Raw genomic sequence first — 14,496 nt, 5'->3', positions numbered from 1 at the left:
ACACCGTATTGAGGTATGACTGACATACAAAAAGTTGTCCTTATTTAATGTATACACCTTGATGAGTTTGAAGATATGTATGCACCTGTGGAACCATCACCACAATCTATGCTATAACATATATATCACCTCCAAAAGTTTCCTCTCACACTCTTTATTAATTATTACTATTAGTATTATTATCATTTTGTGATAAGAACACTTAAATCATATGATCATCTCAACGGATGCAGAAAAAGCATTTGACAAAATTCAATATCTGTTTATGATAAAAAAAAAACTAAACAAATTAGGTATAGAAGAAATGTACCTCAACATAATAAAGCCCATATATGATAATCCCAGAGCTAATATCATACTCAATAGTGAAAGGCTGAAATCTTTTCTTCTAAGATCAGAAATAAGGCACGTGTGTTCATTTTCACCACTCCTATTCAACCACTGAAAGTCCTTGCCAGAGCAATCGTCAGGAAAAAGAAATAAAAGACATCAAAACTGAAAAGGAAGTAGTTAAATTTTCTCTATTTGCAGATGACATGATTTTATATAAAGAAAATGTAAAGACTTCACCAGAAAACTGTTAGATCTAATCAATGAATTCAGTAAAGTTCCAGGATACAAAATTAACATACAAAAATCAGCAGTATTGCTATATACTAACAATGAATTGTCTGAAAAAAGAAATAAAGAAAATGATCCCATTTACAATAGCATCAAAAACAATAAAATACTTGGGAATAAACTTATCCAAGGTGGTGAAAGATCTCTACTCTGAAAACTGTAAGACATTGATGAAAGAAATTGATGAAGACACAAATAAATGAAAATATATCCCATGTTCATGGATTGAAAGAATTAGTATTGTTAAAATGTTCATACTACCAAAAGCCATCTATAGATGCAATACAATCCCTATCAAGATTCCAATGGCATTTTTTGCAGAAGTACCAAAAAAAAATCCTAAAATTTATATGAAACTACAAAAGACCCCAAATAGCCAAAGCAATCCTGAGAAGAAAGTATAGAGCGAGAAGCATCACATTTCCTGATTTCACCTATACTATAAAACTATAGCAATCAAAATGTGTGATAGAGGCATAAAAACAGACAGACAGAGCTACAGAATAGATTGAGAGCCCAGAAATAAACCCCAACATATATGATCAACTAATATTTGACAAGGGAGCCAAGCGTACTCAAAAGAGAAAAGACAGTCTCTTAAACAAACGGTGCTGGGAAAATTAGATACTCACACATAAAAGAAACTAGACCCCTATTTTACACCACTCACAAAAATTAACGTAAAATGGATTAAAGACTTAAATGTAAGACCTGCAACCATGAAACTTCTAGAAGAAAACAGAAAAGAAGTTCCTTGGCATGGGTCTTGGCAAAGATTTCTTGGATATGACACCTAAAGCACCAGCAACACAATAGAAAATAAACAAGTGAGACTAGATCAACCTAAAAAGCTTCTGCTCAGCAAAATAAGCAATCAACAGAGTGAAAAGACAACTTATGGAACAGGAAAAATATTTGCAAACTATATATCTGATAAGGGGTTAACATCCAAAATTTACAAATAACTCATACAACTCAAAAGAAAAAAAGTCAATAAATGGGCAAAAGACCTGAATAGACATTTTTCCAAGGAAGACATATGAAAGGCCAACAGGTACATGAATGATGATCAACATTGCTAGTCATCAGGGAAATGCAAATCAAACCACAATGAGCTAGCACCCCATGCCTGTTAGACTGGTCATCATCACGATGACGAGAAAAAGGATCCCTTCTGCACTGTTGGTAGGAATATAAATCAGTGCACCCAGTATGGAAAAGTAGGGAGGATCCTCAAAAAATTTAAGAATAGAACTACAATATGACCCAGCAATTTCACTTTGGGGAATATATCCTAATGAAATGAAAAGGCTAACTTTAAGAGATGTAGGCACTTCCATGCTCATTAGCAGCATTATTTACAGTAGCCAAGACATGGAAATAACCTAAGTATTCATCAACAGATAAATAAAGAAATTTATTATATATTTTATTTATTATTATATATAACAATATATATATTATTTATATATTTATAAATTTATATGTTTATAAATTTATTATATATATAATGGAATATTATTCAGGCATAAAAAATGAGGAAATCCTGCCATTTGTGACAATATGAATGCATTATGTACCTTGAGAGCATTATGCTACATGACTTAAGTCAGACAGAGGAAGACAAATACTGCATGATCTCACTTATATGCAAAAATCTAAAAAAAAGCAAGCAAACTCTTAGAAAAAAAAGATCAGATTTGTGGTTACCAGAGGCAGGGGGTGGGGGGGAAGGGGAAAGGTGGTCAAAAGATATAAACTTCCAATGGCGAGATAAATATGCACTAGGGATGTCATGTACAGCATGATGACTTAGCACTGTTCTACGATTTATATGAAAGTTGTTAAGGGAGTAAATCCCAAGAGTTCTCATCACAAGGAATTTTTTTTTTTTTGCCTTCTTTTTTATTGTACCTATATAAGAGGCTAAATAAACTTACTGCAGTAATCATGTCACAAAGCATATAATTCAAACCATCACGCTGTACAACTTAAACTTATACAGTGATATACGTCAATTATATCTCAATAAAATAAACTAATTAATTAAAAAAAACACAACACAACATCTACCCTCTTAGCAAATGCTGAAGTACACAGCACAGGCATTATGCTGTACAGGGGATCTCTAGGACTTACTCATCTCACCTAACTGAAACTGCCTGCAATATTCTTACTCCCACACTCCACACCTTCTTTGCCTATTTAAATTCACCTTATTTTTAAAGTCTTAAACATCATTCCCTCAGGAAGGCTCTTCCCAACTCCCTAGACTAAGTTATATTCCCTTGCTAGATTCTCCCATAGCATCCTCCCAGCCTGTCTTTTCATACTGAACACACTGGAAGTTACTAAATGAATGGTTTTTCTGCCTGACCATAAATTTCATGGAAGTCGAAACCATGTCAAGGACTGTGGTACCCCCAGTGACATCCTGCTAGAGCACAGAAGGCACTCAACATGGCTCCTTTCTATTCAAAAGCGTTCCATTGAACTGTTGCCCACCTATAACATATGCATCTTGATTAAAGGCCAGTGCAGGAAACCCCAAGGCCAACCCTATCCCCAAATGACCAGGAGCTTCTTCCTGAATTTTATCACAGATATACTCTAATCCTGCACAAGGAAGACATTCACATAGCCAGACGTGACCAATGCCAGCAGGGAAGGGAGAACCAAAGACTCAAACAATCTAAAGAGGAAGAAAACTGAACAGAGCTGATGGTCTGGTTCCCCCCTCCCCCCCAGGAGTGACCATTATCCAAATCACAACATTCACTAGATGTGGTAACTTGAGCCCAAGAGTTCCAAATAGAAGATGAAAGTCACAGGAGGCTTCTAGACATCAGGGCTCTGGATGTCAAGGGTCTCAGAGAGGGCAGGGGGAATTTTGATGGTGAAGAGGGGTGCTGGATTAGGAGTCCCAAATGGATGGAGGAGTGGCTGGGGTGGGGATCATGGCACCAGTCAGAGCTGGTCTCATGTTCCTGCTTGACCTCGGACATTCATCTTCTCCTGCCCTCAGATGTTATCACTCCTGGTCCTCAGACTTCCAGACTCCATCTGGGACTGTATGTATAACAGCCCCCCGGTTCTCAGGCCTTCAGAGTTGGGCTGAATTATACCACCAGCTTCACAGAGACAAGAGACAAGGTGGGAAGCAAAACTGTGAGCAAGAGACCTGTGTGAGTGGGATATTCCATGTTCATTTGGGGGCCTGGGGCTTTGGCCACCCCAGACAGCCTGTACCTGCTAAATGACCACTTTGAAGGAGGCAACCCTTCAAGTCTGCTGCCATCATTACCCTAATTGGCTCAGGAACTATGAGGGCCAGTGCCGGGGGTAACCCTGCAGTCTTCAGTGTCTTGAACTCAAATGGCCTGGGCTGGGCAAGATGGCAGGGATGCCACCCTTGGGCCCACTTGGGTCATGAGAATGGCATCCAAATGCCTTAGGAAAATGGTGTGGCCCGGGGACACCATGCACTGTGAAACCAGCAGCTGCGGCAGCCAGATCAAACTCTGTCATTTAAGCACATTATTGTCACTCTGAGCAAATTCAAATACACACATCCTTTGCCCATCACTCAGCATGGCATGAGTCTGAATCTTAGTAGCCACCAGTGAAAGCTGCACCAAAGGAAAAGCCCTGGGGCTCGAGTGGGCCAGGTAAGAAGGTTACCACACCTGTGCCTCCCCATACCCTCTAGTTTACTGACCTACATCATGAATCACTGGTCTCGCAAATATTTACCAAAATGTACACACACAGTCCTTGAGGTTCCCGATCAGGCAAAGATGTTTTTCTGAGAGTCTGAGGATCTGATAACATCTTTCTCTTGTCCTTTAGGAATGGCTGCCCAACAGGATTCAGTAGACTCAGGTGTCACCCTTTTCTACAAGGCTTCAGAATAAGATAGTACCTTTTCTTCCCAGAGAAATCTGATAGATTGGAGAAATCTGAAAGCATCTGATTTTACACCACTTGAAAGTAATCTATCTGGTCTGCTCTCCTTGGAGAATTTTTTTTTCTCTCTTCCCATTTAGACATGTTACAATAATATGCCTTGTTAATAGTTTCTGATTAATGTTACTCAGAACAAGATGAAACCTTTCATTTCTAATCTCATTTATTTTCTCGGTCCTGAAAAGCTCCCCCCCACCCCCTTCCCTGTATCGATTGTTTTGGTCATAGGCAAGCTGCCTTTCACCTAAGCAACAGCCCTAGAGTCAACCCTGCTGGTGTTTTTCCCCGAACCACAGTAAGACTTTACGTTTTTATCCTTTACATCTTTACTTACTGAGGATGGAATTAAAAAGTAACAAAAAATTTCAAAGAAGAGTTAGAAAGACTGCAGATGGACCTATTTCTTGGTGAAAAAAAATCACAAAGAAAGACAGTGTTTCATATTAAAATTTTCCTACTTAACTAAAGCATAAAATTCTGGGTCATTTCTTTTTTTAAAAAAAGATTTTATTTATTCATTTGAGAGAAACCAGTGAGCAAAGCAAGAGAGAGAACATGAATGGGGGGCAGGGCAGAGGGAGAGGGAGAAGCAGACTTCCTGCTGAGCAGGGAGCCCGACACACAGGGCTCAATCCCACAACCCTGGGATCATGGCCTGAGCCTAAAGCAGATGCTTGACTAACTGAGCCACCCAGGCGCCCCTATTTTGCATCATTTCTTTTTTTTTTCCTTAAGATTTTATTTATTTATTTGAGAGAGAATGAGAGAGGGACAGAGAGCATGAGAGGGGGGAGGGTCAGAGGGAGAAGCAGACTCCCCACTGAGCAGGGAGCCCGATGCGGGACTCGATCCCAGGACTCCAGGATCATGACCTGAGCCAAAGGCAGTCGCTTAACCAACTGAGCCACCCAGGCGCCCTTGCATCATTTCTTATAGGTTAGTTTGTATAATTGTATATGTGTATGCTATATGAAAATTATATGTGGATGGGTCCATTTGTGTATATTAAACAAAGCTCTGATTTTTTTTTCAAGCGATGGGGATGGCTTTCTTAAACAATGTATTTATTATTCATCTAATGTGTGTTCTGAGTGGCATAAAACAGCACGAAATGAAAGAGAACAAATATAGTTTGTGAAACACAGATTACTTCATGTAAAGAGAGCCCTGTCATCAGAAATCCCACAGTCTCCCGGTCCAAACACCTGCCCGTGAATTTCATGGGGAAGTGAGTGCTGATACCCAAGGGGGCCCAGGCTGTGTGGGCTGGGGGACAGGGACAGCGGTGGCTGCGAGCAACACCCAGAGGAAGGCCCTGAAAGACATGGCTCCTCGCCTGAGCTGCTTTCTGAGCAGAGGTGTGTATTTGTCAGGAAGCAGGCTAAGGTTGGGGTGTTGACCAGTGGCTCCCTAACTTGGGTGTGTAACAGAATCACCTGGGAGGCTTGTTAAAATACAGGTTGCTGAACCGCTGCCCAGAGCGTCTGATACAGTAGGTGGGACATGGGGCCCAGGAATCTGCATTTGTAACAAGTTCCCAGATGAGGTCGATGTAGCTGGTCAGGGACCACCCCATGAGAACCACAGAATACTGTGTAGACAGCAGCTACGTGGACCCTGAGCGCTGGCCGTGGTCTTGATGGCACCAACAGCCCTCAACTCCTGCTTTAAGAACTGGCGGAAAACCAAGGCTTCTATAGGGTCGGCCCACAACTCGCAGGACGACATGATCCACGGGCAATAAGGCATAAACATTCCCACATCTCCAGCGTGGATGCTGGATATGCCTGGGTACACAGCAAGAGGCAGGTGATCACACAGGAGGGGGATCCATCTGAAGCTCTCATAAAGACGTGCAGAGAACAGCCAGGAGCTGAACTGAAGTGAAGCCAAGGCTGGGAGCGGGCTCCGTGAACCGCTCGCTCCAGCCTGTTCATAAGGAGCATGCGGAGTAGGACTCACTGGCCCCTGAGCTGGTTGGTGGTACACAGGCTTTGGTAAACTGGGCTCTGCTTCAGGGTGGAAACCGGAGAGCCCCCTGGCCCCCTTCATGGAGGAGGCCAGCCACACAGGACCATCACCACCATCACCACCGAGCCTGGTGGAGCCCCACACACAGACCTCTGCAAGGTCCAAGTCACTGCAAAGCAAATGCTTTCGCAAGTGTGGGTAGACAAACATCTTAGCGAGCCTTAGCACTGAATTCTGCTGTCACAGCCTCGGTTTTCCCCAGAACACAGTGGGCAATGGCAATCGAATCTGGGAGTCCCTCCTGTCCCTATAACCTCCCCCCCACACCTGTGCCCCTGGCTCCATTGGGGCAGCGCTCCACCCATCATCTGGTTCTCCCCTCTGTGGGTGGTGTCTTACTCTTCATGGGCTTCCTTCTAACAGCATAGAGAGACCTCCAAATCTCTCTGCTCGTAAAAAAAAAAAAAAAATCTTAACTCTCTCAATGCGGGGTTTCTGTCAGCTCATTTCTTTCACGGACAGGTACCTGCAACAAGTTATCACAGATTGCTCTCACTCACTCGCTCAGGCATGGATCTAATGGATACCTACGGAGCCATGTGCTGAGCACGGTTCTACACGCTTGGGACACAAACGGGAGCACATCAAAGATCTGGACCCCGTAAAGCTTGCAATCTAGTGAGGACAAGGTCAAGAAAAACAATACTCATAATAAATAAGTAAATTCTATGGTGTCCTAGAGGTCAGCGAGAACTTAAAAAAAAAAAAAAAGCAGAACAGCACAAGGAGAGAGGAGAAGGTGAGAGCAAGGTAGAGGTCTAAATTACAGGCCAAGTTCAACATGCTGCGTCCAGATCTTTTCCTTCCGTCACATTCCAAACAGATGAATGACAAGTATATTCACTATAATAACATATGCACGGGCTTTTTAATTGTGGGGCTTTACGGAGAAATCCTATGCAAATTCCATCAAGGAAAGAACCCAGCCTGACATTGAGAGCAAAAGGAAGAGCCCGTAGTCTTCGAAAGGGAGTGATCCGAGGAGGTGGGGAAGGTCCTCGCCATCCCTTTTCACTCATGCAGCCCAGACGGCCATTACATCATGAGGGCACGATGCCTTTCATTTCCACAAAGGGGGATCAAGGGTTGATGAGGGGCTGATGGAAGGTATAGAGCAGTGAGGGATACATGAGTGAGACAGGCTGCAAAGAGCAGGCTTTGACTAGGGTAAGAGATCCGTACTGGGTGTTGCCTGGTAGAACAAAAATGAGAATGTGGTAGAGAGAAGCAAAAGAAATTCAGTGAATTTTAAACCTTACAATTGTGTCCTGAGTGGTTTCCAACAAGCCTGCTTCCCAGGGGCAGGTATGCAAAGGTTCAGGACAAAGGGCAGTGGACACAGAGGCCCCAACTGGGGGTCTCCCCAGCACCCGCTCTTTGTGGTATGGATGAAGACATACCAGTTAAGTGGTTACTGTGTCTCAAGGATCCCCCCCACCCCGCTCCAACTCCTGGCTGGGGTTCATTTATCTTAACTCAACAACAAAGAGGTTGGAATGCATCCATTGTGGCCAACTTGCATTTTTTCTACACTGGAATTCATTTTTTCAAACAAAATCTCAAGCAGAACACAGCACAACTGATCCTTGGACAACACGGGGGCTTAGGGCACTGACCACCTGCGTGCGTGCAGTCAAAAATCCATGTGTAACTCTTGACCTTCCAGAAACTTAACTACTCCTAGCCCACTGTTGTTGACCTGAAGCCTCACTGCTACCATAAACAGCCGATGAACGCATACTTGGTATGTTATGTATATTATGTACTATGTTCTTACAATAAAGTAAGCTAGAGAAAAAATCTGATTAAGAAGATCATAAGGCAGAGAAAATACATTTACAATATTTTACCATATTTATCGAAAAAGACTGCGTATGAGTGAACCCATGCAGTTCAAACCCGCGTTAAGGGTCAACCACGTACAAGCTATCTAGCAGTGAGGATGATGTGGGCTGGGGGCCCAGCAAGAGGACCATTCTGCATCTTTGTCATTCCCCTTCCCCATCCTCCTCCTTAGAAGCATTTCTAAGGAAAGGAAAGGTCCCAGAGAACACGGTCCTTCTCTCTTCTAGCCTCTTAACAATTCTCTGATGTACACAAATCGTCAAAATGCATCCAGTGGAAATACTAAGGAGATAACCTAATTTTAAGAACTAGTTAAAGAAAGAAGAAAAACTGGATGGAAGTGGGAACCAAATTCTCTGGCTCATGTCCAGAGTGGGTCACCAAAGCATGAAATATTGGTCAACCTTTGGAGAAGGGAAAGCCCAGGGTCCCCCTGCCTAAAGAGGGTGACAACCCACTGGCACATTCTCAAGAGCAGGATGGGTGAATTGCTCCTTCCACTCACCAGCGAAAGAAGCTTTAAATACACATTAAGGATGACCAGGCAGCTCTGCTCACAAACATGAATGAACCACGCACAAACCTTGATTCCAAGTTCGATATTTTCTCCCCCATACACGTCCATCCCAGGGTCAAGAAGACCGATTTCACCGAAGAACTTCCTGTTGACCACGAAGGAGCAGCCAATCATGGCTGGCGTCCTGCAGGAGCAAGAAAGAAGTCAGAGTCAGCTGACATATATATGATTCAGCCACGAGAAAGAAGGAAACCCTGCCATTTGCAACACCTGTGGACCTTGCAGGCATTAGGCTGAGAGAAGTCAGAGAAAGACAAATACTGTATGTTCTCACTTATACGTGGCATCTAAAAAAGCTGAACTCATAGAAACAGAGTAGAATGGTAGTTACTGGGGGTTAGGGGCTGGGGGAATCGGGGAGATGCTGGTCAAAGGGTCTAAATGTGCAGTTCGAAGATGAATATGTTCTGGAGATCGCATGCACAGCATTGTGCTTCAGACAAATTAGGGTGCCCAGAGCACCCAGCGGTGACCCGGCTTCTGGGTAGCTTACACAGGATGGTCTCACATGACCCATGGGGTCTGCAAGCATGGGGATGGTTCTCATGGCACATCTGGTAACAGCTGTGTGACAGGGAGCATCCCGGGGCAGTCACAGAGAAGCTCAGAGGTAAGGACCAAGAAGGGAGAAGACTCATCCAAGAGACCACTGGTGCCCAGGGAGAGACCGCCTCAGCCTGCCGGGAAGAGTGCCCAGGAGGAAAGATGAAAAGTATCGGCACGGTGGCCTGTGATCCTAAAGTCCAGAAACAAAGATTTGTACTTTGTTTTTGAATATATTAATCCCCTTGATTATTTCTTCTAGCATGGGCCACAGGCTAATGAGGGACAGCATGCCAAGTCAGAGCTGAGGCCCACGCAGATCTGGTGCCCTGAGTCACAGGGTGGCTGGGGCTCAGGACCCACCCAACCTCAAAGTCCACTCTACTCTCCAGAAAGTGCTCCGAGGAGGAGTGGGCAAATGCCCGGGCTGCCAAAGGCCAGAAATGCTGTTAAGATGCTTTCTGGAGGAAAAGAGACAGGAAGGCCAGTCAAACTCCCCTGGGGCCACCAGGAAGCTGTTCATTAGGTGGAATTCTCTCGAGCTGAACTGTAAACTTCCATGTCAGATCCTCATTTGCTCCTGATTTTGAGCCTGACTTTCACCTTAATGTCCAGATTTCTGACCCCATGGAACACCTCTTGGAACCCATGTGGTAGGGCAGTGGAGGGGCACACCAGAAGGATAGAAGAATCCGTGCTCAGCGCTGACGGGAGTAGTTTTAACGCTGGTGTTGCCACCAAGACCCACACTCGTGTGAGGTTAATGGAATGCTCTGGATCCCAGTTAAGTCCCTATGGAGTATCGCTGTGCAAAGAGATGCAACGTTCACAGAGGAGGGGTTCAGTGAAGACTGTTCCTCTGCCCTCTCATTGGGAAGCCCACCCATAACGTTTTCTCCAGAAATCCCATACCAATCACAGCCCTGTACATGGGGTGTGGCCTTCCATAGGTGCCACGCGGGCCACACCAGGGAGAGGAGGTGCTTCACTTGTTGATCCTCTCCTCCCAGCCCTGCGCCCCTCAGAGACAGGCAGCTGAGCCCGAGCATGGAAAAGTACCGTGTGAGCCCAACCCCTGGCATCAGTTAACTGAACCAGGAATGAGCACCAAACCCAAACTGGGTCAATCAAATCATGTTTTTCCTGAGGAAAAACTTGGGAGTCGGGAGGGTTCTGGAAGTGAGAACCACATGGCCTCTTTCATCTGTAGGACTCAGGGCGCCATTTTGGGACAGCTGCATTGGCCTCCGTGTGCATGTGCATGATTGTGCAGAGGAAGGAAGCAGATGCATGGTGGAGGTGTGAGGCCATGGTGAGGGACAGCCTGGTGACTTTGGCCTCCCATCAGCTGACAGGCCCGGCTCTACCCTCTGCCCCCTGGGGTCATGCGAGAGCCCCCCCGAGTCTCTGTGTTCTATCTCCTTGACTCAAACCGTGTGGAATAGGTTTCTGTTCTTCCCAACCAATGATGAGAACACAGGCTATCTCCTCCTGCTTATGATCGTGGGGGTAGGGAGGATGTGTTATCACGCAGCCAGGGGGAGCTAAGCGCCAGGGTCCACCCAAGTGATAGAGAAATGCCAGCAATGGGAGGTGATAGGGGTCTGTAGAGGAGGGGGGAACAGGAGGCCGTGCCAGGAACACCTCAGTTTTCTTGAGGGCAAGTGCTGAGCACATCAAAAAACTCTGGTAAGCTGGAACAATCTCCCCAAAGCCTGTGCTTAGCATCCAGAAATTCCCAACATTAACATACATGCATAATTAAGATCCTGCCCCAAGATGCTGTACTTTCTAGCCCCTCAAGGGCAAGTGAGGCTGTTGAAATCAGACAGCACTGGCACTCAACACACACCCTCGAAGCGGTGGCCTGGCATAAAAGGATGTTTCTCAGAGACTGGCTCGGGGACCCACCTGCACCAACATCACCAGGATGGTTTTTAGAAAATGCAGACTCGTGAGTGCGGCCCAGAATCACGGAACCAGGTTTCCAGAGACGGGACTCAGGGACTTGGGTCTGTAGCAGCAGACCGATCCTGTGGAGCCATCTGCCCCTCGATCGGTCAGGTGCCCGGGGGCAGAGAAGTTAGCCCCCTGGTTTCTTACTCCCAGGAGCAGAGCAGGCACCAGCTGGCTACTGGTGAACAAATGAGTGACTATAACACAGTTGGGTGGCCGCCCCTGGTGGGGAAGGGCTCCGTGATGTCTCAGGGGCACAATGGCTGAACTGGCCCGGACCCCAAGGACAGCAGGGAGGCACGCTGTAGCTTGGGCTGACCAGGAGGGGCATGAAATGGAGGAGGAGATGTGGAGCAGAGATGGAGGGAGGAGGAGGAAGTGGGGGAGGGGTGAAGAGGAGGGAGGGTGGGCTTCGAAGCACAAAGCTTTCACTGTCAAGGAGGGTAGACAGGCGGCTCGTTCCTTCCAGATCCCTCTCGGATTGCCCTTTGGGAAACATCCTTCCCTGTCAAGCAGCGTGGTATTTTAGTATAACTGGCTTCATCTGGGTGATATTTTTCACCTGCGGGTGGCGGGGAGAGAAGAATTCACAAGAGCTGCCCTCGGTCCCCTCTCTGCTGGTCACAGCTCTGTTCCGCAGATTCAACTCGGTTCCCTACCAGGAGCCCTAGGATTCCTCACGACAGAACGGAGAGGTCCCCAAGGGCCTCCTGGTTGGAACCAGGCCACAGCAGCTGAAAGCAGGCCCCGGTGTGCCTTCTGGGCCGGCCGTCAGAAGCTGAAGGTGAAGGGGGGGGGCGGGGGCTGGCCCTAATGAAATGCAGACCTGGGACAAACCATTGACCATTATTGCTGGTGGTGGCCTGCCAAAAGGTCCCCTAAAGGCCACGGGGAAAACCTGCCACGGTGTCAAGAAGAGGGAACGCACCATTCCATGTCTCGGGAGGTGGCACCTGACAGGGACAGTGGGAAAGAGGCTGGCACCGACCTGGACATCAGCCCCCAGGAGGTGGCCTCTCTGCTGAGCCAAGGCCCCCGTGCTGCAAGAGCAAGGCTCCGCGGCGCAAGGCTCCTGGCAGGTGGCTCGCACAGAGCTGGGAAACATGGAGACTGAAAAATTACGACACGTGTCCCCACCCCCGGCTAGGCCAGCCAGCATTTCTGGTGAGGTCGGTGAGACAACTACTTTGCATTCTGGAACTATCCGACTGCACTGATGGTGAGTAGCTGCCTCTCTGCACAGGGAGGAGCAGGTCTCCACCACCACACCATCTCCGGGCCCTGCCTGGGAGCTGCTGCACGGGGGGCAGGGTTGGCCAGACCCGTCCTTAGCCAAGCTCTGCCTCCACTTCCCCTCTGGTCTCCCCGCCACCTGCCCAGCCAATGGCGCCTTGGGGCTGACGAGATCCTGGAACGTGAGCCTACAGCCTCGTTCCTCAAACTCAACTGTGGTTACCATTAGTGCAAACATTTCAATTCAAAATCATTCAAAAACGATAATCATATTAAGGGATCTGCCAAAGTCTAATAGCTCTGTTGCGGAGGAGAAGAACAGAAATTAAAAATAATCACTTTTATTGTTGCTGTTCTGCAGAATATATGCAACACGCACAACAGTTCCAGCGGGAGGGAGAGGGGGAGAATTTCCACCACATGCAGAAACCTTCTCCGTGTCCACGCTTCCTCTCCTTGTAAGCGCCAAAGGGCCCATCTGGGGTCTAGGTATTCCCCCCACCCCAAAACCCTTCATTGGCTCCCTATTCTCTCCTCAGTTAAGGACAGGCTCTTCTTCCGCTTCCCTGTCCTCAGTACCTGCCCAGCCGTTTGCCCCACAGATGCCATGGCCTGGCTACTCTGGGCTATTCATCATTCAGAAAGCCTGTCCCAATTTATGCCTGTCCCCCTTCTTCCGAAACGTCTTCCCCGAGACCACCTCCATCTATGCAAATCCTACCCACCCTTCAAAACACATTTCTATCTGAAAAAAAAAATAATAATTTTTTTATGGTACAAAAAACTAATACCTACCTTATAGAAAATATACCTCAACAAAAATAAGAACACAAATTTCATTGTTTTGTGACCGAGAGCGCTCAAGTCCCGTTACCATCCCCCCTCTTTCCAGCTCACCTCCTTGAGCCCGGCGGGCCCTCAGTCTTTCTCCCCGCTGGGACCTCCGATCCACTGGCCCTGCGGACCCCTTTCCTACCCAGCCTAAAGCCCCAACAGTTGTTGAATGGTGCCCTGGTATCCCCCTGCCCCCCCACTTTGTTGTTCTCAGTTGGCAAAACCCTCACGCTGATGAAGGCAACTTGCCACACCTGTAACGCACAGCTCAAGGCGGTTGGAGACACACGTAACCACGTGGGCTGGTCTTGTTTTAAATTTAGGGCTGTGAGCCTCCAGTGGGTCTCAGTGCTGCCCTTCCTTCGTGCTACAGGGCCCTCCTCCCTCACCGTCCTAGAAGCCTCTGCCTCACCTCTCTTCCCTCCTCAAGCCTCTAACACCTCCTTCTCCCTCACTCTCAACTGACGACCTTGCTTCCTGCTTCCCTGGAAAGGCAGTGAACAAAAGGCAAATGTCCCCGCATCCCACATCTACTTGCTTCGTGCTCTAACCCACTTTCCTTCCTTTTGCTATAACTGAACTCTTGGCTCAACTGAACTCATGCTCTTAGCCGACTCCAACCCCTCCACCTGTCCTCTGTTGTTACTCAAGACCTCACTCCAGCAATTGCCCCTCCCCTGTATCAAATGTCTTCTCTTTGTCTCTGTATTCTTGAGGCCTTGCCGCCTGGGGAGAGACTGCCCTTCCCAGCGCTGGCCAATTCTTAGAGACAGCAGAAGACCCGCTAGGGAGCACTGCCTTTCCTATGCAAACTAACCATCCCAGAGCCCACACTTAGCCCTTCTCTGGGTCCTATGCTCCAGGAGGCAATATCTCTCTGCTCTGAGCAT

General features: G+C 46.9%; 1 protein-coding gene across 2 annotated transcripts in view; it reads right to left on the bottom strand.

Moving 5' to 3' along the window:
• Positions 1-14,496, bottom strand: part of GALNT17 (polypeptide N-acetylgalactosaminyltransferase 17) — a 448,158-nt gene that overhangs the window by 117,936 nt on the left and 315,726 nt on the right. Inside the window, exon 6 of one of the 2 annotated variants that reach the window (XM_032430645.1) lies at positions 9,047-9,164. In XM_032430645.1, the coding sequence (XP_032286536.1) occupies positions 9,047-9,164 (118 nt within the window). Of the gene's footprint in view, positions 1-9,046; positions 9,168-14,496 lie in introns of both variants that reach the window. The other variant, XM_032430646.1, reaches the window with a different exon arrangement.

The sequence above is a fragment of the Phoca vitulina genome, unplaced genomic scaffold, assembly GCF_004348235.1.
Source record: "Phoca vitulina isolate PV1807 unplaced genomic scaffold, GSC_HSeal_1.0 scaffold45, whole genome shotgun sequence".
Lineage (NCBI taxonomy): Eukaryota > Metazoa > Chordata > Mammalia > Carnivora > Phocidae > Phoca > Phoca vitulina.
This window is presented reverse-complemented; position numbering and strand designations above follow the sequence as displayed.